Raw genomic sequence first — 26,904 nt, forward strand, 5'->3', positions numbered from 1 at the left:
TCCTTATACTAAAGTAACATGATGTCTGTGTGTTTGTCTTTACAGGGTAGCTTTAATGAAGAACCATTTCAGTTCAGTGGTTAGCAAGATCCTTTGGTACAAACAGACAGACAATAAGACAGATACTGTTAGTTTATTATAAGGATTAAAACACAATATTCCTATTTTATTCAGTTTTTTTTTCTCTTTTTTGGTGTGAGTGTCTTTCATCCCTCAATAAAATAGCTTAAAACCACCACAGGACCAATATTTACATATTCCTATTATATTTAGGAGCTGGAGAAGGAAGACAAAGCCCCCAGCCACTAGTTATATACTCTTTGTAACATTTATATACTCTTTGTAATGTTTATTATTATATTCAGGAGATGGAGAAGGAAGACAAAGCGCCCAGCCACTAGATATATACTCTTTGTAACATTTATATACTCTTTGTAATGTTTATTATTATATTTAGGAGCTGGAGAAGGAGGACAAAGCCCCCAGCCACTAGTTATATACTCTTTGTAACATTTATATACACTCTTTGTAATATTTATTATTATACTCAGGAGCTAGAGAAGGAAGACAAAGCCCCCAGCCACTAGATATATACTCTTTGTAACATTTATATACTCTTTGTAATGTTTATTATTATATTCAAGAGCTGGAGAAGGAAGACAAAGCGCCCAGCCACTAGTTATATAATCTTTGTAACATTTATATACTCTTTGTAATGTTTATTATTATATTCAGGAGCTGGAGAAGGAAGACAAAGCCCCCAGCCACTAGATATATACTCTTTGTAACATTTATATACTCTTTGTAATGTTTATTATTATATTTAGGAGCTGGAGAAGGAGGACAAAGCCCCCAGCCACTAGTTATATACTCTTTGTAACATTTATATACACTCTTTGTAATATTTATTATTATACTCAGGAGCTAGAGAAGGAAGACAAAGCACCCAGCCACTAGATATATACTCTTTGTAACATTTATATACTCTTTGTAATGTTTATTATTATATTTAGGAGCTAGAGAAGGAAGACAAAGCCTACAGCCACTAGTTATATACTCTTTGTAACATTTATATACACTCTTTGTAATATTTATTATTATACTCAGGAGCTAGAGAAGGAAGACAAAGCGCCCAGCCACTAGATATATATTCTTTGTAACATTTATATACTCTTTGTAATGTTTATTATTATATTTAGGAGCTAGAGAAGGAAGACAAAGCCTACAGCCACTAGATATATACTCTTTGTAACATTTATATACTCTTTGTAATGTTTATTATTATATTCAGGAGCTGGAGAAGGAAGACAAAGCCCCCAGCCACTAGATATATACTCTTTGTAATGTTTATTATTATATTTAGGAGCTGGAGAAGGAGGACAAAGCCCCCAGCCACTAGTTATATACTCTTTGTAACATTTATATACTCTTTGTAATGTTTATTATTATATTCAGGAGCTAGAGAAGGAAGACAAAGCCTACAGCCACTAGATATATACTCTTTGTAACATTTATATACTCTTTGTAATGTTTATTATTGAATTCAGGAGCTGGAGAAGGAAGACAAAGCGCCTAGCCACCCTCCCCCAACTAGTTCTAACAAAACTGGACCAAGAATGCGACCTAGGAATTTATTTTTACATGAGTTGTGGATTCCATTCTAGTGTTTGTATACAAGGGGGGGGGGGAAGTTTTGACACATTTGCGTAAACCTGGCAACTAGGCTTCATCTTTGTACTGATGAGAGGATAGGTTATTAATGATAAAATCATTCTTATATGATGAATTTCACGAAGTTTTAAGATTTTTTGGATCCATAACCCCCTCCTCTCGCAATTACCGAGGGATCTAAAGAAATAAGACAATGGCCAATAAAAAATTATATTACACATATAATGAGTGTTTAAACGTTTCATCAACTAAGTTTAATCTACAGAATGGGCAATGTTTTAAATCATCATTGGGGATGTACATCAATTTCTCGGCCATTGTCCTGTCCCTTTAGATTTCCTAAGTCAATGCACCGTAAATTAAAGGGTGTTAAAAAAATAATCGATCGCTCACAATTTGAACCACTATAAGTAAATCAAATCTTGGAGATAGACCCCACAATGTTTAGAGTTTTTGATGAGGCATGTAAAGACCTTTCTTTAGACACCTTAACAAGGTTTCTAACTCAATCTATGCCAATTTGACATAAAAAAGACATTCCTATCCAACTTTGAGGCATGATGGCTCTGGCTATTCCTAGTTCTTGATGATTGCCAGGTCTTTCTTTTTGATGCCAAATTGGATAAGATTGTGTTAGAAACCTTGTTAATGTGTCTAAAGAAAGATCTTTACATGCCTCATCAAAAAATCCAAATATTATGGGGTTTATCTACAAGATTTTAAGTACTTATGGTGGTTCAAATTGTGAACGATTGGTTTTTAAAAAGACAAATTTGTAATAAAATATGCACTTTTGAAGTGAAGAGATTGGTTTTCATTTTAACACCCTTTATATTGATACTTTAAAGGTTTTAAAAACATTGGGGACTTTTTATAAAAACTTTTGGGAGTTTTATAAAAAATGTGTAAAATAAACTTGTGGCTGGCTAGATCTGCTGGAGCTGGAGGTATGAAACCACGGCCGCGAACCATCCATGTAGATTCTGACGACCTGCCAGATGGACGGACAGGTGGACAAGTTACGCGCTCATCCAGCGGACTTCGGGGCAGCCATTCCAATCTCAATATTTCAAGTCTCAATAGGTCAAGGTGAGTTTGGGTACCGTTTTAAATTAGTTTGGGTACCATTATCAATATGTAAGTTTGGGAACCATTTTGAAAGATAAGTTTGGGTACCATTCTAATTATTTAAGTTTGGGTACCATTACAATTATATAAGTTTGGGTACCATTATGATTATATAAGTTTGGGTACCATTATGATTATATAAGTTTGGGTACCATTATAATTATATAAGTTTGGGTACCATTATAATTATATAAGTTTGGGTACCATTCTAATTATATAAGTTTGGGTACCATTAATAACACTAATTTTGTTAAATTTTAGAAATTACAGAAGGGGGAGTAATTCATCCCTAGCTGATGAAGAACTTTATGGAGGCGTTTCTTCTGGGCTTAGAGGTCTTGGCCATATAGGTCAGTTCTACTTTTACATTAGTCCCCAAAGTTTTATAATAACTTTTTCTTATTTGTTTGCTTACCAGCTTTGGGGACCTTTGACTTGAATTTTGATTGGTTGTTTCATTTAGTTGAGTGTCCAAACGTTTCAACCACTAATATTAATTTGGTAATTTGGTTTATCACCATTGGAGATGGATATCAATTTATTGGACATTGTCTTATCCCTTTAGATCCCTGACTTTTGTCAGGTGACAGACGTACTTACGGACGTACAGAAATTAAGTAGAGTATCTGCATTAGATATAGATAGATAAATCTGGAAATGAGAGGTCATTGGAGTTTAAATTCTCATAGTACCCAAAGTTTTACAACCATGTTTTCTTGTTCATCGGCTGTAAAACTTTGGGTACTTGGCCAACAACAAAACTGGAACTCTTCTCCCCACTTTTAGTTTTAAAAAAAAAAATTAGTTTTTTTATGTTGTGAGTGTGATGATAGTATCCTTCCATATTATCGTGTACTCTAATAAGTGAAACTTTTAGCTGGCTAGAAATAACAATCCCCTCCCTCTACCAACTTTATCCATCCCCTCCCACTGGATGAACAAACTGACCAATAAATGACGCCAATTTTTCCCCTTTTCATAATATCCACGTAAAATTTACATCCATTATTGTTAGTGCCTTAAATTTTCAACCATTTTTTTTGTAGGACGCAGTAAATCATCCAGTGTTAGCAATCTTGGTCCTGGCTCCTTACCCCTGGGTCTCCGTAGAGGTACAGGTTAGTTTTACTAAAGGGATGATCTTGTTTATTATCATTGGGTATGTCTATCAACATATAGCGCATCCGCTCGTCGTCTGAGAGGTGATAGGTTCGAATCACGGCCCGATACCGCGTCATAACTAAAGACGTTAAAAATGGTTCCTAACTGCTTCTATGTTAAGTGCGCAACATTAATAGTTAAAGTAGATGGGAAGAATGCCTTGGCTCATAAACATGCGCAACTTTTCACCATGTACAGTTAGAATTTCTCAGACAAAGGTTGTCCAATCAAAAGCTCCTTTCCCCTTGGCAGGTACAGTGGGGAGACTGAGTATCTATCTATCTACATATCCATCCATCTACCTATCTATCTATCTAAGGTCTTTCTGGCGGGGGGCACAGATCCGAGTATGGCAGGCACAGGGGGGAGGGAGACTCAAATATCTATATATCTATCTCTCATAAAAAAAATTCTTTTCTTTGAAAATTCTGTTTTTTTTCTATGATTAACTGGTTAAAAATCGGACTTTTCAATTATCCGCGGACTTTTATAAAAAAAATCGCATTTTTGCCTACCCTGTCCCTGGGACTTAAAAAATCTTGTTAAAGGTCTTTCTGGCGGACACAGATCCGAGTATGGCAGTCACAGGGGGGAGACTGAGTTATCTATTTATTTATCTATCTATCAATCTAATTATCTATCCATCTATCTATCTATCTAAGGTCTTTCTGGCGGACATAGATCCGAGTATGGCAGTCACAGGGGGGAGACTGAGTTATCTATTTATTTATATATCTTTCTATCTAATTATCTATCTAACTAAGGTCTTTCTGGCGGACACAGATCCGAGTATGGCAGTCACAGGGGGGAGACAGAGTTTGATGACAGAGCTTCAGATATTTCTAGCACCACGTCTGGTTATAGGTCAGGCAGAGGTAAGAGTACCCATAGTACCCCACCAGTACCCAAAGTTTTTTATTAATGGATAGACTAGAGAATAGTTTAGTTTAGTTTAGTTTAGTTTAGTTCAGAGAGTCGGGCTGAGAACACGCATTTTGCAAGCTCTCCCCGCCCTACCCCATGTGTTAAGCTCAGTTCTACCTTCCCCCTCTCTCTCAACTAGTTCCCCTCTCCCCACTGCCCGTGGTCACTCCGCAGTTGGAGGAAAGGGAAGACACTGTAGCCAGAGGGCACCTCGTATTTAGGCCTGGCAATGTGTATGTGTTAACGTATCGGTCAATTGTTAACACAAAAAAGTGAAAATAAAACATTAAATAAATGAATTAAAAGTCTAAATTTATGTGTAACCTAATCGCTTTAATGAACAATTTATAGTGAAGACACTCTCTAAAACTTTTTGATAATTTATCGGTCTGGCAACATTCTACCGGCGCAAAGTACTCCCGACAAATAAGCTCTCCCATTGGCTAACATTTTCTCGCGTCCCACTATTGGTCAGCTGACCCACACTCATTCAGCACCCTCGGATCCGCCATCTTCACTTCATCATGGCCTGTAGTACGTGTGACAACCCAGAATATTGGTCAAAATTTAAAACAAATTTGGACGCAGCTTTGGATGTTAAGTTTAGTGAATACGATGCGAATATAGCCAAGGTAAGGGATGAGCTTATCCATAGTACTTTTGCCAGTCATAAAACCGAAATAAATGATATTAAATCGAGAGTCTCAGATTTAAATGTTAAATTACAATCTATCGAAGGCATTGAAAATTTCGTCGACGCTAAATCAGTCGCAAGTGAGCAAAAAGCGATTAGGACTACGATTACACAACAAAAGGACTATTTAAACTCTGTCGAATCGTCGAGAGAAAATTTCGTAAAGTTTCAACTTCTACAAAACTCGATAAGAGAGCAAAGATGTCGCGATTGGAGTTGTAGAATAGTGAACTTTCAGCAGCCATGGAGCGGTGAAAATATCACTGAGTTTGTTATATTCAGAAACATTATAAGGCCCACCCTTGAAGCCGCCGTTAAACGAGGGGAATTAGAATATATCCCTTCACATTTTAGTGATATCGTTGAGCGTGCTCATATGCTCCCATATACAAAGGGCCAGATCCCCGTTTTTATCTTTCGTTTTATGTCTAGATCCTACCTCGACGCGTGGATGAACAATAAGAAGGCTGTGCTCGACCGCTACAACGCCGAGATCAAGAGGTTCAACCCCAGGAATAACGCGTCACCGGTCCCGTTCTTTCCCAACAGATTAGTGCAGGCAAAACAAGATATGTCAGACCTCAACAGGAAGACAATGACCTTTGTATATGCCACCAACCAGATTTCGAGGGCCAAAGTCGCTGGCCAATATGTGCAATTCCAGCTCAAGAACGGCAGCCGCTGGATACGCTGCCTTAACCCGTTCGGCAAAGACCTGAAGGAAATGGCTCTGCCCATACCTGGAAGTGAGGATTTTTTTCTGTCTGAAGCACCGCCAATCCTTCGTTTCAACAGGTTAACGCCTGAGGAAAGGAAAACATTCTTCTCGAACCAAGCTGATTTAACAGAGGATGACTTCCCCAGACAGTTTAGTACAATCACTGCCCATCCAGCCAGCACGGTTCAACATAATTCAACGTCTGCCCCTGCCCCAGCTCTTGAGGACCTGGCTGTGTTTCCTCCCATAGACTCTGCCGCACGTAATGCCGCAACTGCAACCGCCGCAACCGCCGCACCTAGTGCCGCACATGCCGCCGTTGCACCAGCCGCCGCCGCACAGTCTGTACCTACCGCACCCGCCGCCGCCGCTGCCGCTGAATTCACTGCCGCACCTGCCGCCGCGCTCACCGCCGCACCTGCCGCCGTGACCGCCGCCGTATCTGCATCTACTGCCGCACTTGCCGCCGTGTCTGCCGCCGTACCTGCCGCATCTACTGTCGCACCTACCGCCGCACACGCCGCCGCACTTGCCGCCACGTCTGCCGCCGCATCTGCCGCCGCATGTTCTGCACCTCCTGCTTCTGCATCTTCTGCATTTACCGTTGACTCAGCACCTTCTGATCCTGTTGCCACGAGGGCATTTACCGTTGACTCAGCACCTTCTGATCCTGTTGCCACGAGGGCCAAATCCAGAGAAATCAAGGAAGTGAGAGACACCGCCAATAAAACAAAACGTATAGCAACAAAGGCGGTAATCTCAACATAAAGTTAAGTATCTTGTACGGCGAAAAAAGGTACCTAACATAAGACATTCAGCATAGTTATTATTTTCGGAATAATTTAAATATTTTTGGAGTTAATCCTGATCCATATGACGTGAACTTTATAATATTATATATATATTACTTAACTTATAATTGTTCGAACGTCTATGTCGCCTATTAATCTTAAAACTATGGTCTCAATCATATCTCTATTTTTTTCTTTTTTTGTTGATTAGCATATAAAATATATGGAACTTGTATGAAAATGAGTAGGGGGAACTAAACTAGCTTTTAAATGTGTTGCCACCCCCAACACACACATAAACTAAACGCAATCGGAATAAATATAGTAAATATAGTAATTTTTTTCGTTTCAACGATAATATTTTGTATATTAACTATCTTTATTTGTCCATTAATATCTACTGTGTTTCAGATCAAGATATTGTATTTTATTATTGTTAAGATTATTGTTAAGATTATTTATTTGCACATATAACATTGTATCGGCTTGGCAAGCGTCAAAGTACACCAGTGGCTCCACAACCCTTAAAGGGTTATGCCAACTATCTGGTACAATGTTGCATGGAATTTTTCTTGTAAAATGTTATCTTCATCCTATTCGAACTGGCCTGGCAACTAGGTGGAGACGAAGTTCGGCCAATTCCATGCTAGGTACTTAATAATAGTTATTATGTAAATTGTTCTCAAACCTGCATCAAACATAACAAACCAGAAGAATCAAACCAATCAAAGCATAGTAACTTAATGTATGATATATATCTAATAAAATATGTTGTACCTTTGAGGAAAATAAATCTTATCTTATCTTATCTTATCTTAATATTTCCAGCACCACTTCCGGTCAGTCAGAGTTAGGTACCTACCAGTTCCCAAAGTTTTCATTTATTGATTTATGGATAGATTGATTTATTAATTGATGAATAGATTAATGAATAGATTGATTGATTGATAGATAGATAAGTTGATTGATAGATTCATTGATTGATTAATATATTCATTGATAGATTGAAAGATTAATAGATTAATAGATTGTTTGACAGATTTATTGACAGATTTATTGACAGATTGAGTGATAGATTGATTGATTGATTGATTAATTGATTGATAGACATGGATGGTTCGTAGGTCCTTGTCTTAACCTAACCTAACCTAACCTACATCATGTCAAACAACTGGCTGTTCCATTATACACTGTACAAAACTAAGGTTTAATAAGTAATTGCAAATGAGTTTGATTATGAGTTAAGGTTGGCACTTAGGCACTTTTCAATATATATATAGAAAAAAATGGTTCTAAATTAAACCAATAATTATCAACCAAACAGGGAACCAACCTAACCTAGCCTAAACAGCCATACAAGTAACCATTTCTTCAAACTTTGTGCAAGTGAGATTCATTATGAGTTAAGGTTGGCACTTAGCCACTTTTCAATATATATAAAGAAAAAACTGGTTCCGAATGGGTATGGTACAGTAGAAAACGGTTAAAACCATAATGGGTCTTACATCCCCTTACTCAACCTAACCTAGCCTAAACAGGCCAATACAAGTAACCATTTTAGATGAATTTGATTGTGAGTTAAGGTTGGCACTTAGGCACCTTTTAATATATATTAAAAAAAAAACTGGTTCCGAATGGGTATGGTACAGTAGAAAACGGTTAAAACCATAATGGGTCTTACATCCTTTTACTCAACCTAATCTAGCCTAAACAGGCAAATACAAGTAACCATTTTAGATGAATTTGATTGTGAGTTAAGGTTGGCACTTAGCTACTTTTCAATATATATATATATATATATAAACGGTTCTGAATTAAACCAATAATTATCAACCAAACAAGGTCTCACACACCCCTACTCAACCTAACCTATCCTAAACAGGCCATACAAGTAACCATTTTAGATATATATAAGGAAAATTATGGAAAGTTTAAATCTGATTCATTAGGTTACATGGCTAGTTTGAAGGTCCATGTCTTAACCATTATACACAGTCCAAAACTAAAGTTTAGTAAGTAATTGCAAATGAGATTTATTATGAGTTAAGGTTGGGACTTAGGCACTTTTCAATATATATATAAAGAAAAAACTGGTTACTACAGGGAATGGTACAAGTAGAAAACTGTAACAACCATACAGGGTCTCACATGCCCCTACTCAACCTAACCTAGCCTAAACAGGCCATAAAAGTAACAATTTATTCAAGCTTTGTGTAACTCCATGTGAGATTCATTATGAGTTAAGGTCGGCACTTAACTACTTTTAAATATATATAAAGAAAATTATGGAAAGTTTAGACATGTTTCATTAGGTTACATGGCTAGTTTTTAGGTCCATGTCTTAACCATTATACACAGTCCAAAACTAAGGTTTAGTAAGCAATTGCAAATGAGATTTATTATGAGTTAAGGTTGGCACTTAGGCACTTTTCAATATATATTAAGAAAAAAACAGGCCAATACAAGTAACCATTTCAGATGAGTTTGATTATAAGTTAAGGTTGGCACTTAGCTACTTTTCAATATATATATAGAAAAATGGTTCTGAATTAAACCAATAATTATCAATCAAACAGGGTCTCACACACCCCTACTCAACCTAACCTAGCCTAAACAGGCCATACTAGTAACAATTTCTTCAAGCTTTGTGTAAGTAACTCCATGTGAGATTCATTATGAGTTAAGGTTGGCACTTAGCTACTTTTCAATATATATAAAGAAAACTTTATAATCATGGGACGGGACAATAGATTGTATATTAATTTCTGGTACCCAAAGTTTTATAATCATGAGAGGGTGTAGTAAACTGTATATTATTCTGGTACCCAAAGTCTTATAACCATGGAAGGGAATAGTAAACTGTATATTATTCTGGTACCCAAAGTTTTATAATCATGAGAGGGTATAGTAAACTGTATATTATTCTGGTACCCATAGTTTTATAACCATGGAAGAAAAAAAAGGTTCCCAAAAGGCAAAGTAAGAGTAGACCCAGTCATAAACAACCAACCAGGGTCACTCACCTTCCTAATTGGTTACCTTAGTAAAAACTATACTTCCACACCTTCCTAATTGGTTACCTTAGTAAAAACTATACTTACACACCTTCCTAATTAGGTACCTTAGTAAAAACTATACTTCCACACCTTCCTAATTGGTTACCTTAGTAAAAACTATACTTCCACACCTTCCTAATTAGGTACCTTAGTAAAAACTATACTTCCACACCTTCCTAATTAGGTACCTTAGTAAAAACTATACTTCCATACCTTCCTAATTAGGTACCTTAGTAAAAACTATACTTCCACACGTTCCTAATTGGTTACCTTAGTAAAAACTATACTTCCACACCTTCCTAATTGGTTACCTTAGTAAAAACTATACTTACACACCTTCCTAATTAGGTACCTTAGTAAAAACTATACTTCCACACCTTCCTAATTGGTTACCTTAGTAAAAACTATAATCACCCACCTCTCTAATTGGGTACCATAGTAAAAACTATACTTACACACCTTCCTAATTGGGTACCTTAGTAAAAACTATACTTACACACCTTCCTAACTTGGTACCTTAGTAAAAACTATACTTACACACCTTCCTAACTGGGTACCTTAGTAAAAGCTATACTTACACACCTTCCTAACTGGGTACCTTAGTAAAAACTATACTTACACACCTTCCTAATTGGTTACCTTAGTAAAAACTATACTTCCACACCTTCCTAATTGGTTACCTTAGTAAAAACTATACTTACACACCTTCCTAATTAGGTACCTTAGTAAAAACTATACTTCCACACCTTCCTAATTGGTTACCTTAGTAAAAACTATAATCACCCACCTCTCTAATTGGGTACCATAGTAAAAACTATACTTACACACCTTCCTAACTGGGTACCTTAGTAAAAACTATAATCACCCACCTCTCTAATTGGGTACCTTAGTAAAAACTATACTTACACACCTTCCTAACTGGGTACCTTAGTAAAAACTATACTTACACACCTTCCTAACTGGGTACCTTAGTAAAAACTATACTTACACACCTTCCTAATTGGGTACCTTAGTAAAAACTATAATCACCCACCTCTCTAATTTGGTACCATAGTAAAAACTATACTTACACACCTTCCTAATTGGGTACCTTAGTAAAAACTATACTTACACACCTTCCTAACTGGGTACCTTAGTAAAAACTATACTTACACACCTTCCTAATTGGGTACCTTAGTAAAAACTATACTTACACACCTTCCTAATTGGGTACCTTAGTAAAAACTATAATCACCCACCTCTCTAATTGGGTACCTTAGTAAAAACTACACTTACACACCTCCTGCAGGGTGCTTATTTGTTTATTCATATCTTAACCTAACCTAACCTATTGTATACCATTCTAAAGGTTTTCCAAATGCCTAACCCCTGCGGGGGGCTTAGTTTTTATTCATATCTTAACCTAACCTAACCTATTGTATACCATCTAAAAGGTTAATTAAATGCCTAACCCCTCCAGGAGCTTAGTTGTTTATTCATATCTTAACCTAACCTAACCTATTGTATACCATCCTAAAAGTTTTCCAAATGCCTAACCCCTATGGGGGGCTTAGTTGTTTATTCATATCTTAACCTAACCTAACCCATTGTATACCATCCTAAAATTTTCCAAATGCCTAACCCCTGCGGGGGGCTTAGTTGTTTATTTATATCTTAACCTAACCTAACCTATTGTATACCATTTAAAAGGTTAATTAAATGCCTAACCCCTGCGGAGGGCTTAGTTGATTATTCATATCTTAACCTAACCTAACCTATTGTATACCATCCTAAAGGTTAATTAAATGTCTAACCACTGCGGGGGGCTTAGTTTTTTATTCATATCTTAACCTAACCTAACTTATTTTATGCCATCCTAAAGGTTTTCCATATGCCTAACCCCTGCGGGGGGCTTAGTTGTTTATTCATATCTTAACCTAACCTAACCTAACCTATTGTATACAATCCTAAAGGTTAATCAAATGTCTAACCACTGCGGGGGGCTTAGTTGTTTATTCATATCCTAACCTAACCTATTGTATACCATCCTAAAGGTTAATTAAATGTCTAACCCCTGCGGGGGGCTTAGTTGTTAATTCATATCTTGACCTAACCTAACCTATTGTGTACCATCTTAAAGGTTAAGTAAATGTTTAACCCCTGTGGGGGGCTTATTTGTTTATTCATATCTTAACCTAACCTAACCTATTATATACTATCTTAAACGTTAATTAAATGCCTAACCTCTGAGGGGGCTTATTTGTTTATTCATATCTTAACCTAACCTAACCTTTTATAAACTATCTTATAGGTTTATTAAAGGCCTAACCCCTTTGGGGGATTAGTTTTTTATTCATATCTTAACCTAACTTAACTTATTGTACATCATCTCAAAGGTTTTCTGCATGTCTAACCCCTGCAGGGGCTCATTTGTTTATTCATATCTTAACCTTAGCTAACCCTTTGTAAACTAACTTATTGGTTGATTAAATGCCTAACCCCTGGGGGGGGGCTTAGTTGTTTATTCATATTTTAACCTAACCTAACCTATTCTATACCATCTTAAAGGTTTTCCAAATGCCTAACTCCTGCAGGGGGCTTATTTGTTAATTCATATCTTAACCTAACTTAACCCTCTGTAAACTATCTTATAGGTTAATTAAATGCCTAACTCCTGTGGGGGGATAGTTGTTATTTCATATCCTATCCTAACCTAACTTATTGTATACCATCCTTCTTATGTTTAAAATCAACCTTGTAGAGCTAGAAAAATGTGTCAATCTGAAAAGGCGGGATTTAGGACCTTTTAAAAGTAACCAATCACAGATGATCTAGCTTCCCTCCAAAAGATTCTGGATTCTAATTGGCTTTACAGCCATTTAAATTTAATGTTGACACAGAAAAATTCTTAGATGGGAGGAAGTCTAAAATTTGAACTATTTTCTTTTGGGATTAAAGGACTTTCTTATGTGGTAAAATAAATATACATATTAGGTACATATATTGAACTATCAAAATATGATACTTCATAATTGTTGAGCAGGTTTAATTCCATATGGGGGTATGTGGAAAATTGATAAGTATTAATTAAAAATAATGGTTTGGTATTAGATCTAATTTTAGTACTTTTGCATTATTAAACTTTTTTCATTACTTTTTCCCCTTAGCCCTGACATCAAGACTTTTAAAATCTTATTCCCATGTGAAAAAAATGTCAACATGATATTTTGTCCTTTCAGCAGAGGGGGTAAGGATAAGGAAGGTTATACTGTAAATAATTCTTGTATTTAAATCTTAATTAGAACAAATAAATTGATCTTAAAATGGTTTGCTGCAAAACTCCTTAAATACATGATTCTATTCTTACATTTTTAGGACTTTATTTAAGAGATGCTTCGCTTATAAAATTGTACTTTGTTGTAATAGGAATCAGTAAGTTTACCAAATATCAGATGAATCAGATAATTTTAACATACAAATATTTGTTGTCAAAAAAGTAAAAAATCAACATGTTTTAATGGACGTACGGACTTTCTGGTGACAATTATAGAGTTGCTACTCTTTCTAAGTTGAACCTAACTTTTATAGGAATTAATATACAAAGTTTGAAATGATTAGGACAATTCTAACCTTATAATTTAATGAACAGAGCTTATCATAACAGCCAGACAAACAGACATTTATTATAGAAAAGCCTTGCTTTAAAAAAATAGAATTGACTAATGAAACAAAAAAGGCGGGACTTCTATATAGTTAAAACAACCTAACTAATCACAGCTAAGCATTTTTTCCCTCCATAAACTTCGCGATTCTAATTGGCCAATTACAGCCCTTATAATTTGGATAGTAACACAAAAAAAATGTGGGAGGGGTCTCAAATTAAAGGGACCCGTTAAATTTAATGTTGACACAGACAAATTCTCACAGGGTAGGAGGTATTAATTTTAAACTATTTTCTTGGGGATAAAAGGATTTTCAAATGTGTTAAAATGTTAAAAAATAACATACAAATAATATCTATTAATAATTTTAATAATATTGGTCTTTTACATATCTTTTATTTTATACAAAATAATATGAACCAGAACCGGTTTAATGCTATTCTACTTGGAGCCTGGTGAATAATTCATTTGCATTTAATATAAATAATTCATATGCATTCAATATAAATAATTCATATGCATTCAATATAAATAATTCATATATTATATATCCATTATAAATAACTGTTTTTACTAAATTCTATTTTGGTATCTTGATAGTACTGAACTCAATTTAAAATAATGCATATTTCTTATTTATAAAACTTTAATTTATTGAATTTATCTTTGTTTTTTTATTTAAAGTTATTGCGTATCACTTTACCCCTATCATGAAGACTTTTACAACCCATGTGAAAATAAGTCAGTGACCTTTTTAGTTTTTAGTTAGTGTTAACACATATTTGCAGGGAGGGAGGGGACATTATGCTGTTTATTACACTAGTCCCCGAAGTCAAAACAACATTGGTAACCTTTACAGAATTTTAATAAGTTGTGTGTCCAAAAGTTTTTACCACTAATTGTAATATACAAAAAGGATAATTTTGTGTATTAAAATTGGGGATGTGCATCAATTAATCAGCCATTGTCTTATCCCTTTTTATCCCTGCATTTATAACCTGTTTCCTCTGCCTTTCTTGTCCTAAAAATGCCGACATCCTACACATTTGTAACAAGATATATTTTTAAAGCATATTTAACAAAAATGTCTTTTTTAGTGGGGGGGGGGGGGTTTGTCGTCCAGGATAGGGAAGGATTTACTTTAGATAAATCTTGTATTAAAATCTTAAATTGGAGGGGTTTATTTTCTAGTACAGGAAGAAAGGGGATAATGGGCCGTTAATTTCACTAGTCTCTAAAGTTTTATAATAATGTTTTCTTATTCATTGTCTGAACAATGTCTTATTGTTTTATTAGATATTTGTTGAGTGTTCAAATCTTTAACCAATAATAGTTGTCTACAGAAGGGATATTTTTGTGTGTCATCATTGGGAAAGCACAGTAGTTTAGATCCCTGTATATATATAAATTGATTCCCTAAAATAGATCAACATTAACTAAAATTTTGATTACATATTTCTATCCCAGATATTTATGACTTATTTCCCTTTCTACAGCTAATTAATCTACATATATTGTACAAAACTTAACTGTTTTTCTCATGAAAAAAGATATTTAAAAAATTTAAAGCAGCTTAACAAATATTTCAAAGAAGTAAACATCTTATACAATATTAGCAGCCGTGCCATTAGAATTCAGGGGCTCTGTGTTGGAAAGGTAAAAAAGGAAGGAATATAGCCTTAAACCATCCCAAGATATACATCTGAAAATAAAATAGCCTAAAACTGGGACCAAACTGGGACTGAAGCTTCCCTTAAATGGAGAACTCAATAGGTTCAGTAGTTATAAAAATCTTAAGCTATAGACAAAGAAACTTACTTACTACTTTGATATCAAAATTTGAATAATAATAAAATTTGAACTCTATTTTTACCTCCCAAAAAAGGAAAAATTTTCCTGCTTTTTGTTTTAAAGTGTAAACTTGAGACATATTAATTGGGGGCAATTAAACTTGTCAATCCATGTGTAAATATGCAGGGAGGGAAGGAGGGGAAATTGGGCTATTTATTACACTGGTCCCCAAAATATTATAATGTTACTAATTCGTTGGCTCAAAACTTTGAGGAATATAGTGAATTTTGATTGGTTGGTTCATTGCGTTGAGTGTTTCATTTCAACCACTAATTGTAATGTACAGAAGGGGTGCTTTTGTGTTACTTCATGTGTAAATCAATTTATCGGCCATTGTCCTTTCCCTTTACATCCCTGTGAAATATTTTATGACCCCAAAAATATAAAGGACTAATTTTACTGCTTTTTGTTTTAAGGTGTAAACTTGAGACAAATATATTGGGTGCAATTAAATTTGACATGCTTTCTTTAAAATGTTTCCCATATGTGGTGTGTGTTCAATAAAACAAATGCATCAATTTGGCTATTTGTAAAATCAGTGCAAACTGTTTCTTTTACTTTGCTTCACTCTTTTAATTTTAAACATCCAATCATTGACTTATATTATGGGGGAGTAGTTTGTGTTGTGTATACTATTTTCTACTTTAAGTCAGGTTAGGTTAGGATAATTAGTAGCCCCGCTGGATTAAGTTACCCCAAGTATATGCCCTGCAGGGTTAAAGCCTTTGCTTTAGGGAAAACACCATATTGTGAATAATTTTCTTTGTAAAAAAATGTGTTGATTTGTATACACACCTATATGGGAATGAATGATTTCAGCATAAATCTTTATATTTCTTACCCCCCCCCCCCTGGGCACATATTGGGAAATACTAGATTTTGATATTTCCAAATTCTTTAGCACAAAGTACCCCCTCTAATTTAACTGAAATTATAAAACAAGAACATCCTAGTCTAAAATTTAACTAAAGGTAAAGACTTTGCACATAAATATAAATCTTGTATTTTTAGGATTCTTTTTCTTATGTGGCCATTAGTCTTTTAATGTATTAGAACTTAGCCTTGCCAAAATTTGAGCAGAACCAGTTTAAGACCAATACAAACCTTCACTGAAAGTGAAGACTTTTTTTCAAAATATTTCTTTTATGTGAAACCGATAAATAAATACTTTAAAAAATACTTTAAAAGACAATCAAAACTGTTCTAATTGTATTGACAGCAAATTTAATGTGTAAAAGAAAATATAAGCAGCATAGAACAATTTCTACATGTATTCAACACAGCAGGAGATATGGAGATATTTTGTTACAATATCCTATAATATATCAATATAAAATTTGTTGCAACGCTGTTTCACCACTACCCATCTGCCTCTCTCTTTCTCTCTCTCCTTCTCTTTCTTTAAAACTTTCCTTCTTTTCTTTTATTCAACAAAACTGATTACAAAATATAAATAAACCAAATTTGTTGCTATGCTAAATATATAACCTTCTTTTTGATTTTTATATATGCAGTGCACAGACTAGAAAATACTATATTTACTAAGAATACCTTATATTTTCCTATATAAGGTTGAAATTTTTATATTTAGTCTTAAATATCCTTCTCCTCCCCGGGCCCCCTATCCCCCTGCCAAATACTAAGCTTCTCTGAATATTTTGGAGTTATATGTCATACTTCTACTTTTACTAACATATTAGAAAGAAATATATAATTTGATATCAAGGCATAAGGACAAAAAGTGCTCCAATATGCCAAAAGAGTTTGCCTTATCATTTTTGTTTCATGAAGCCCCTTTGGACACAGAGAGAGAGAGGGGACGGTTATGGGCTGTTTATTACACTAGTCCCCAGAGTTTTATAATAATGTACCTACGTACAAAACACTAGTTTTATATAGTAGCTTCACTACTAAAAAAAGCTTAATAACTGGCATATTAATAATATAGACAATTATTAGGTAAATTAGCTTTTATATACAGCTTGACTGACGGACAGACACTGGTATTATATAGTAGCTTTGCTGTATCAAAATAAAAATATGGTAAAATAGTTAAGCTACGCTTATATTTATCCTTGTCTTGCCTTAGTATTTGTATAAAAAAATATTAACCCCCCACCCCCCACTGTGAAAGTTGGTAATATGTAATTTCTACAATGAAGAAATGCAGCTACTCTATTATTAAAGTATGTTACTTCAATTATTTTTAAATTGAATTTTCTCTCTCTACCTACCTATCTATCTAAAACTTTGGCCTGATTCATTAGGTGACGTGGATTCACAATTTTTAGCGCAGCTTTTAATTCATTGGATAAGGGTTTTGATTATTTTTTTGTAAAGAAAAACTCAAATTTTGTTGTAATCTTTTTCATTTGTTGTATTTTGAACATAAATATCCTTGTTTTAAAATGAGGATCTCCCATCCATTCATTCTCTCTTACACATAGTAGTGTGTCTACAATTCCACACTTTTTTTAAAATGAAAATTAATTGGGATGAGAGGGATGCCATTTACAGTGTACAGTGGGGCAAATATAACTGATATAACCTAACCTAACTAGGCTTTAAGTAATGATGAAAAAACAAAATTCAAAAAAGTTGGAGTGTACAATGATGAAATAGAAGCAAAGTAGAAGGTATAGTTTAGAATGTTTTGACAACTAGCAAATTTAAAACTATTGGGGGGAATATAGACGCACCACCTACGTAAAGGCCCCATGTGTAGTTTTTAGTCTAAATTTTTTCACACATTAATTTAAATTTAGGTCTTTACTGTCTTTCCAATCAGGGATCTTAAGGGATAAGACAATGGCCAATAAATGGATGTTCCCCAATGATTATACACAAAATAACTCACTGTAGATTACAATTTATGTGTAAAAAGTTTGGACACTTAACTTAATAAACTAACCAATGAAAATTTGATTTATGTCTCCAAAGTTGTAACCAACGTATAAGAAAATGATTTATAAATCTTTGGGGACTAGGGTAATAAACAGCCCAATGTCCACTCCCTCCTTGCTTTCCAATAGTGTGTCTACAGTTTAGCGCGCTTTAAATGGTGTAAACTGTCATACAAAATACATACGTCTGGGGTAAAGTAAGAAAAAACTTTAACATTAAACCTGTTCTGGGTTGTATTCAATATTTTGATAGATCAAATTTGTAGGAATCTATTTTTTACTACATTTGAAAGTCATTTTATCGTGTGAAAATTGTTTAAATTTGAGACCCCCTTTTTTCTGACAATTTTTCTGTGTCAACATTAAATTTCTTGTTGCCTCTGAATTCGCACTTTTTTATTCATTCCTCTTTGGGAAAAAAATATATAATTTGGTCTTAGAAAATAATCATAATATCTTTTAAAATTTAAATCCTAAATTAAGACTATTATAATGTATATCAATTTACTACTTAGAATCTATGAGATCCCAGATTAGCTTTACTTTTCTTAACAGGTAAATATGTTTAAACTAAGAAGCTACATAGAAAAATTTGAGAAAGGTTAAAAAGTTTTGAGTAAGTTCGAACATTTTACCAATACTATATGTAGAACAGGAATTTTAAAAAACGTTTCTCTTGAAAAACCCTGTAGATTTATTGATATAAAGATAGATTGATTGATATATTGATAGAATGATTAATTGAAATATTAATAGATATATTGATTAATTGATTGATAGATTTATTAATTGATAGATTGTTTGATACATTAATTGATAATAGATTCATTGATAGATTCATTGATAGAATTGATAGATCATTTATAGATTCATAGATTGATATATTGTTTAATAGATTGATAGTTAGATTGATGATATATTGATTGATAGATTGATTGAATGAGTGAAAGATTAATTGATTTAGAATGATTGATAAATTGACTCATTAATTTATACATTGAGAGATAGATTGATTGATTTTTTTTATTGTACTTATATATTTAGTATCAGCCCGCCTGTATAGAGAACCAGTGAGCAAGTCTAACAGACCAATAGTCATGAATGCCATAGAATTTGTTGTCTTCCCGGGGGCTGTCAATAGAGAAACAAGGTCAGTGCTTGGGTTAGGTCGAAATTGAATTTTTTTATTTAGATGTAGTACCTATAGGACTAGGCTAGCTAGGATAGCCTAAAACCTTTCAGAGACATGTGTTTAGTTCCCCTTGAAAGGAGAACGCAATTGGTTTGGTGGTTATCTAAGTGGGATTTTTAAGGACAAACCAAAAAAGTTTTCTTTTTATATAGGGTGAATTAACACTAAATACATTTTTTTTGTAAGTTAGTCTGTCATCTATGCAACAAAAGACATAAAACTTATCTGCTTATTATACATGTTTCATGATTTACTTTGGTTTTTTGGCATAAGTAGGTGTTCCTTCTTTACTTTACTTTTTTTTACCACTGAACATCTGCTTTATCATGAACTTTTTCTGGTTGTCTATATCTATTGGATTTTTTGTGCTCCTCTACTTATGGATGTTATCATTCTTGTCAGAGACTGAGCTGTTTATAATACTATTCCCCAAAGTTTTATAATAACGTTTTCTTATTCGTTGGCTTAACAACTTTAGGGACTGTTATTGAATTTTTATTTTTTGGATAGTGTTCAAATGTTTCAACCACTAATTTTAGGATGCGCCTGTTGGAGGAGATAGAGAGGTGTGACTGTCCACATTTCCTTCTTCTCTTCCGAGACAATCGTCTACAGTTCAGAGCTCTGTACGCTTTCTACCCGGACACTGAAGAGGTAATCATTAATCTTTCATTGATTAATTGATGGATTGAGTTTTTGATTCATAGTTAGACTAAATCTACCATTATTTTTGGATTGATTGTTTGATTGATTCGTTGATTGATACATTAATTGATTCATTGATTAATGCATTTATGATTTAATTAATTTATTGATTGATTCAATTGATTTATTGATTGATAAATTGATATTGATTGATTAATCATTTTATTCAACAATTGATTCTAAGATTAATTCATTGATTGATTCATTGATTGATCAATTGATTTATGCATTGATTGATTCATCAATTGATTCATTGATTGATAAATTGATTTATGCATTGATTGATTCATCAATTGATTCTATGATTGATAAATTGATTTATGCATTGAATGATTAATCAATTGATTCATCAATTGATTCAACAATAGATTGATAGGTTTACTGAATATATTGATAGATTGACTAATAGTTTGATAAAAATAAATAGATAAATTGATTAAATAATAGATAGATTGATTAATTAATAGATTTATAGATTGTTGTAAAAATAGATGTATTGATTCTTTCAATAAAAGATTGTGAGATTGTTTGATTAATAATTGATAGATTGCGTTAATAAGGGGGGGGGGGGGGGGGGAAGTTTGTACAGTTATAGGAAATGAAATTCAGTACCAAATTTTGCCCTGGCCGTTTGGGCTTGTTTTTATAGTTATCAACCTAATTCTTTTTGTAAGCGCTCTTATATGATTGCATCTACCTGTAAAACTTTAAAAATTGAATTTTGGGACTTTCCCTTAAAGGGGCTAGTGGAGCAAAAGACCCCCAAACACTAAAATTTTAAGTTCTGAGTCTATTTTCTGAGATATTGAGACGATTTTTTTAATGAAAACACTTTTTAACAAAACCGAACTAAATAGCCAATACAAATTTCATTTTGGGACTTTCCTTCTAGGTGCTAGTGGAGCAAAAGGCCCCCCAAACACTAAAATTTTAAGTTCTGAGCCTATTTTCAGAGATATTGAGATGATTTTTTTTATGAAAAATTTTTTTCTCAAAACCGAACTAAGTAGCCATTACAAATTTCATTTTGGGACTTTCCCTTAAAGGGGTTAGTGGAGCAAAAGCCCCCCTAACACTAAAATTTTAAGTTCTGAGCCTATTTTCAGAGATATTGAGACGATTTTTTTAATGAAAACACTTTTTAACAAAATCGAACTAAGTAGCCAATACAAATTTCATTTTGGGACTTTCCTTCTATGGGCTAGTGGAGCAAAAGGCCCCCCAAACACTGAAATTTTAAGTTCTGAGCCTATTTTTAGAGATATTGAGATGATTTTTTTAATAAAAGCATTTTTAACAAAACCGAACTAAGTCGTTATTACAAATTTCATTTTGGGACTTTCGTTCTAGGGAATAGTAGAGCAAAAGACCCCAAAACACTAAAATTTTAAGTTCTGAGCCTATTTTCAGAGATATTGAGATGATTTTTTTAATGAAAACATTTTTAACCAAACCGAACTAAGTAGCCAATACAAATTTCATTTTGGGACTTTCCTTCCAGGGGCTAGTGTAGCAAAAGACCCCCAAACACTAAAATTTTATCTTCTGATTATTTATTTCAGTTATTTGAAAAAAATTTTCATTAAAAAAATCAGCCATAATATCTTTAAAAATAAGCTCAGAACTTAAAATTTAAGTGTTTGGGGGCCTTTTGCTCCACTAGTCCCTAGAAGGAAAGTCCCAAAATAAAATTTGCAATGGCTACTTAGTTCGGTTTTGTTAAAAATATTTTCATTTAAAAAGATCATCTCAATATCTCTGAAAATAGGCTCAGAACTTAAAATTTTAGTGTTTGGGGGCCTTTTGCTCCACTAGTCCCTAGAAGGAAAGTCCCAAAATGAAATTTGTAATGGCTACTAAGTTTGTTTTCTTTAAAAATATTTTTATTAAAAAAAATCGTTTCAATATCTCTAAAAATAGGCTCAGAACTTAAAATTTCAGTGTTTGGGGGGCCTTTTGGCTCCACTAGTCCCTAAAAGGAAAGTCCCAAAATAAAATCTGTAATGGTTCCTTAATTCGGTTTTGTTAAAAATGTTTTCATTAAAAAAATTATCTCATATCTCTAAAAATAGGCTCAGAACTTAAAATTTCAGTGTTTGGGGGGCCTTTTGCTCCACTCATCCCTAGAAGGAAAGTCCCAAAATAAAATCTGTAATGGTTCCTTAATTCGGTTTTGTTAAAAATGTTTTCATTAAAAAAATAATCTCATATCTCTAAAAATAGGCTCACAACTTAAAATTTCAGTGTTTGGGGGGCCTTTTGCTACACTAGTGCCTAGAAGGAAAGTCCCAAAATAAAATCTGTAATGGTTCCTTGATTCGGTTTTGTTAAAAATGTTTTCTTTAAAAAAATCATCTCATATCTCTAAAAATAGGCTCAGAACTTAAAATTTCAGTGTTTTAGGGTCTTTTGCTCAACTAGCCCCTAGAAGGAAAGTCCCAAAATGAAATTTATAATGGCTACTTAGTTCGGTTTTGTTAAAAATATTTTCATTTAAAAAATCATCTCAATATCTCTAAAAATAGGCTCAGAACTTAAAATTTTAGTGTTTGGGGGGCCTTTTGCTCCACTAGCACCTAGAAGGAAAGTCCCAAAATGAAATTTGTATTGGCTACTTAGTTCGGTTTTGTTAAAAATTGTTTTCATTAAAAAAATCATCTCAATATCTCTGAAAATAGGCTCAGAATTTAAAATTTTAGTGTTTGGGGGTCTTTTGCTCCACTAGCCCCTTTAAGGGAAAGTCCCAAAATTCAATTTTTAAAGTTTTACAGGTAGATGCAATCATATAAGAGCGCTTACAAAAAGAATTAGGTTGATAACTATAAAAACAAAAAAAATCATCTCAATATCTCTAAAAATAGGCTCAGAACTTAAAATTTTAGTGTTTGGGGGGCCTTTTGCTCCACTAGCACGTAGAACGAAAGTCCCAAAATGAAATTTGTAATAACGACTTAGTTCGGTTTTGTTAAAAATTGTTTTCATTAAAAAAATCGTCTCAATATCTCTGAAAATAGGCTCAGAATTTAAAATTTTAATGTTTGGGGGGTCTTTTGCTCCACTAGCCTCTTTAAGGGAAAGTCCCAATATGAAATTTGTATTGGCTACTTAGTTCGGTTTTGTGTAAAAAGTTTTCATAAAAAAAATCATCTCAATATCTCTGAAAATAGGCTCAAAACTTAAAATTTTAGTGTTTGGGGGGCCTTTTGCTCCACTAGTCCCTAGAAGGAAAGTCCCAAAATGAAATTTGTATTGGTTATTTAGTTCGGTTTTGTTATAAAGTGTTTTCATTAAAAAAATCGTCTCAATATCTCTGAAAATAGGCTCAGAATTTAAAATTTTAGTGTTTGGGGGGTCTTTTGCTCCACTAGCCCCTTTAAGGGAAAGTCCTAAAATGAAATTTGTAATGGCTACTTAGTTTGGTTTAGTGTAAAAAGTTTTCATAAAAAAATCATCTCAATATCTCAGAAAATAGACTCAGAACTTAAAATTTTAGTGTTTGGGGGTCTTTTGCTCCACTAGCCCCTTTAAAGGAAAGTCCCAAAATTCAATTTTTAAAGTTTTACAGGTAGATCCAATCATATAAGAGCGCTTACAAAAAGAATTAGGTTGATAACTATAAAAACAAGCCCAAACGGCCAGGGCAAAATTTGGTACTGAATTTCATTTCCTATAACTGTACAAACTTCCCCCCCCCTTGATTGTTTCATTTTTAAAAAATAGAATGATTGATAGATTTACTGATAGATTGATAGATTTACTGAAGAGATTGATAGATTGTCAGATAGTTTAATGGATTGATTGATCGATAGAATGATAGATGAATAGTTTGAAGTATATTTTACCCAAAGCACAAAAATAGTTTTTTCTTGCATGGTATTATAAACAGCTTTCCGCGGTTATAAAATGTACATCAGCATCTCGGGGCTAGAAAACTGTTTTTAATCTTATTTTTATATACATAGAAAACTGGATATAATACAATGTTGTACATAGTCTTTTTGTATGGATGAGAACCGGTTCTTATCCACCGGATATTAATTGGATTTAAATGAATACAAGAAAATATTTTACTTTTTTTAGGTGTTTAAAATTTATGGAAACGGGCCGAAACAAATTGTGGATAACATGATAGACAACTATTATAAATACAATTCAGGAACATAATTTTATCAACCAATAGGAACTCTAGATTTAGTCATGTGATCTTTATTCAATCAATAGGAACTCTAGATTTTATCATGTGGTAGTTATATAACCAATAGGAGCCTTTGATTTATTCATGTGATCTTATTCAACCAATAGGAGCTTTAGATTTAGTCATGTGAACTTATTTAACCAATAGCTTTAGATTTAGTCATGTGATCTTATTCAACCAATAGGAGCTTTTGATTTATTTATGTGATCGTTATTCAACCAATGAGAGCTTTCAATTTTAGGAACTCTAGATTTTATCATGTGGTTGTTATATAACCAATAGGAGCCTTTGATTTAGTCATGTGATCTTATTCAACCAATAGGAGCTTTAGATTTAGTCATGTGAACTTATTTAACCAATAGCTTTAGATTTAGTCATGTGATCTTATTCAACCAATAGGAGCCTTTGATATATTAATGTGATCTTTATTTAACTAATAGGACATTTAAGTCATGTGATCTTTATTCTATTATATAAAGTAGTAGGGTTTTCTTTCTGTTGCGAAGAATCTCACTAACCGCTGTTCTGCTGATATGGTTCTCCTTTACAGGGAAGCTTCTTTTAGGTCAAGGGAAGGTTTTTAACTATTTTGGGGAAGGGTATCCCCGATTCAACACCCTTCCAAATATGTATCCCCCCCCAAAAAAACCTTTTTTTACTTTAAAAAAAAATTGTTTTTGACTTTTCCCCCTGGCACCTTAAGTGCCCCTAGAATAATTACCCAATATTATTACTACTGAAATCCTACGTGACCATAGAACTTTGGGTACTTGGGAACCACTTGATGAACCTGATGCAGATATTATAGGCTTTGTCTTTATGTTAGGAGCCAAGCCCCTCTTCACCCCCCTGGAAAAGGGGGGGGGCTTAAAACCTCCCCTGAAAATGGACATTCGTAGGAACTACTTGGACTTCAGCTTTTAGGGACATAGGCTAACGTTTCACAATGAATGTATCATCAATACATCTTCCTCCATTATCTTATCCCTCAAGAGTATAAATTAAAATTGTGTCACTTGTGTCTGTAGGTGGAAAGAAATTTACCCAAATCCACACAAAGCACTTAACTGTTACAATCGACGCCTTCACAATCCACAACGGGCTCTGGTTGGGCAAGAAGACGAGGCTCCCAGACAAGAAGGGCCTACCATTGGTCATTTAGATTGTGTGCTGGCCTACCATTGGCTAATTAGATTGTGTGCTGCCCTACTATTGGTTAATTAGATTGAATGTTGAACTACTATTGGTCATTTAGATAGAAAACTGAACTGCTATTGGTTCTTTAAATTTTTTAATGTCCTATAATTGGTCAATTAGATAGATTGATCACTGACCTACTATTGGTTATTTACATTTCTACTGGCCTGTCATTGGTCAGTTAATTTAATAGTCCTTGCCTCTTATTGGTTAATTTTATAGTTAAATCTGATTGGTCATAGTAATTATATGATTTTCTGGCCAATGATTGGTCAGTTTAATAGTAGTTTTGAAAAGATTACTTCTGATTGGCCACATAATATTGATTAAAATTATTACTTTTAGAACTTAATAGATACAATACACCAAGAAAAAAAAGCTTAAAATTATCCTTCTAAGTTGCAAAAATCTTCAAATCTTGATCGTAAAAAGAAATTGTATAATTTCGCATAATTCCTTAAAGTTGGGTGTTGTGTTACAGTCAAATGCTCTTAATACGTCACACAGAGAGAGAAGGGACAATGGGATGTTTATTACTCTAGTCCCCAAAGTTTTATAATAACGTATTTTTATTCGTTGGCCTTACAACTTTAGGAATTTTAGTGAATTTTGATTGGATAATTTATTTGGTTGAGTATTTAAACGTTTCAACCACTAATTTTAATAAACAGAAGGGGTAATTTGTGTTGCATCATCGGGAATATACATCAATTTATAGGCCATTGTCTTTTACCCTTAAGATTTCCTATGAATAAATCTATAAATAATGGATCTCGCTAACCGCTGAAGTGATCGGGTTCTCCTTTACAGGGTAGCTTCTCATAGGTCCCGGGAAGGTTTATAACTATTTTCTTGGGGGGTGGGACACCCCCAACCCCCCCAAAAAATGAAAAATACCCCCCCCCCAAAAAAAAAAAATTTTCTTTTTAAAACTAAATTAAACTAGTGGGGTACACTACTCCCCCACCCCTCAGAAAAAAAAAAATCCCCCCCATCAAAAAAATTTATTTTAATTTTTCTCTTAAATCTATAATACGAAAAATTGGTTTGATTAAACCTCATAGGGCAAAGCCCCTT

At 33.7% G+C, this 26,904-nt stretch overlaps 1 protein-coding gene across 1 annotated transcript in view; it reads left to right on the plus strand.

Annotated features, from left to right (window-relative positions):
- LOC145307142 (uncharacterized) overlaps nucleotides 1–26,043 on the plus strand; it is a 41,674-nt gene extending 15,631 nt beyond the window's left edge. The window contains exons 21-29 of the mRNA XM_080149503.1: nucleotides 1,548–1,623; nucleotides 2,598–2,760; nucleotides 3,061–3,149; nucleotides 3,846–3,917; nucleotides 4,725–4,835; nucleotides 19,583–19,688; nucleotides 20,270–20,384; nucleotides 24,516–24,589; nucleotides 25,657–26,043. Of these exons, the coding sequence (XP_080005629.1) occupies nucleotides 1,548–1,623; nucleotides 2,598–2,760; nucleotides 3,061–3,149; nucleotides 3,846–3,917; nucleotides 4,725–4,835; nucleotides 19,583–19,688; nucleotides 20,270–20,384; nucleotides 24,516–24,589; nucleotides 25,657–25,792 (942 nt within the window). The 3' untranslated portion in view covers nucleotides 25,793–26,043. The remainder of the gene's footprint in view (nucleotides 1–1,547; nucleotides 1,624–2,597; nucleotides 2,761–3,060; nucleotides 3,150–3,845; nucleotides 3,918–4,724; nucleotides 4,836–19,582; nucleotides 19,689–20,269; nucleotides 20,385–24,515; nucleotides 24,590–25,656) is intronic.
- The last annotated feature ends 861 nt before the right edge of the window (nucleotides 26,044–26,904 follow it).

This window comes from Acartia tonsa, chromosome 15 (genome assembly GCF_053477335.1).
Source record: "Acartia tonsa isolate MP-2025a chromosome 15, ASM5347733v1, whole genome shotgun sequence".
In the NCBI taxonomy this organism is placed as follows: domain Eukaryota; kingdom Metazoa; phylum Arthropoda; class Copepoda; order Calanoida; family Acartiidae; genus Acartia; species Acartia tonsa.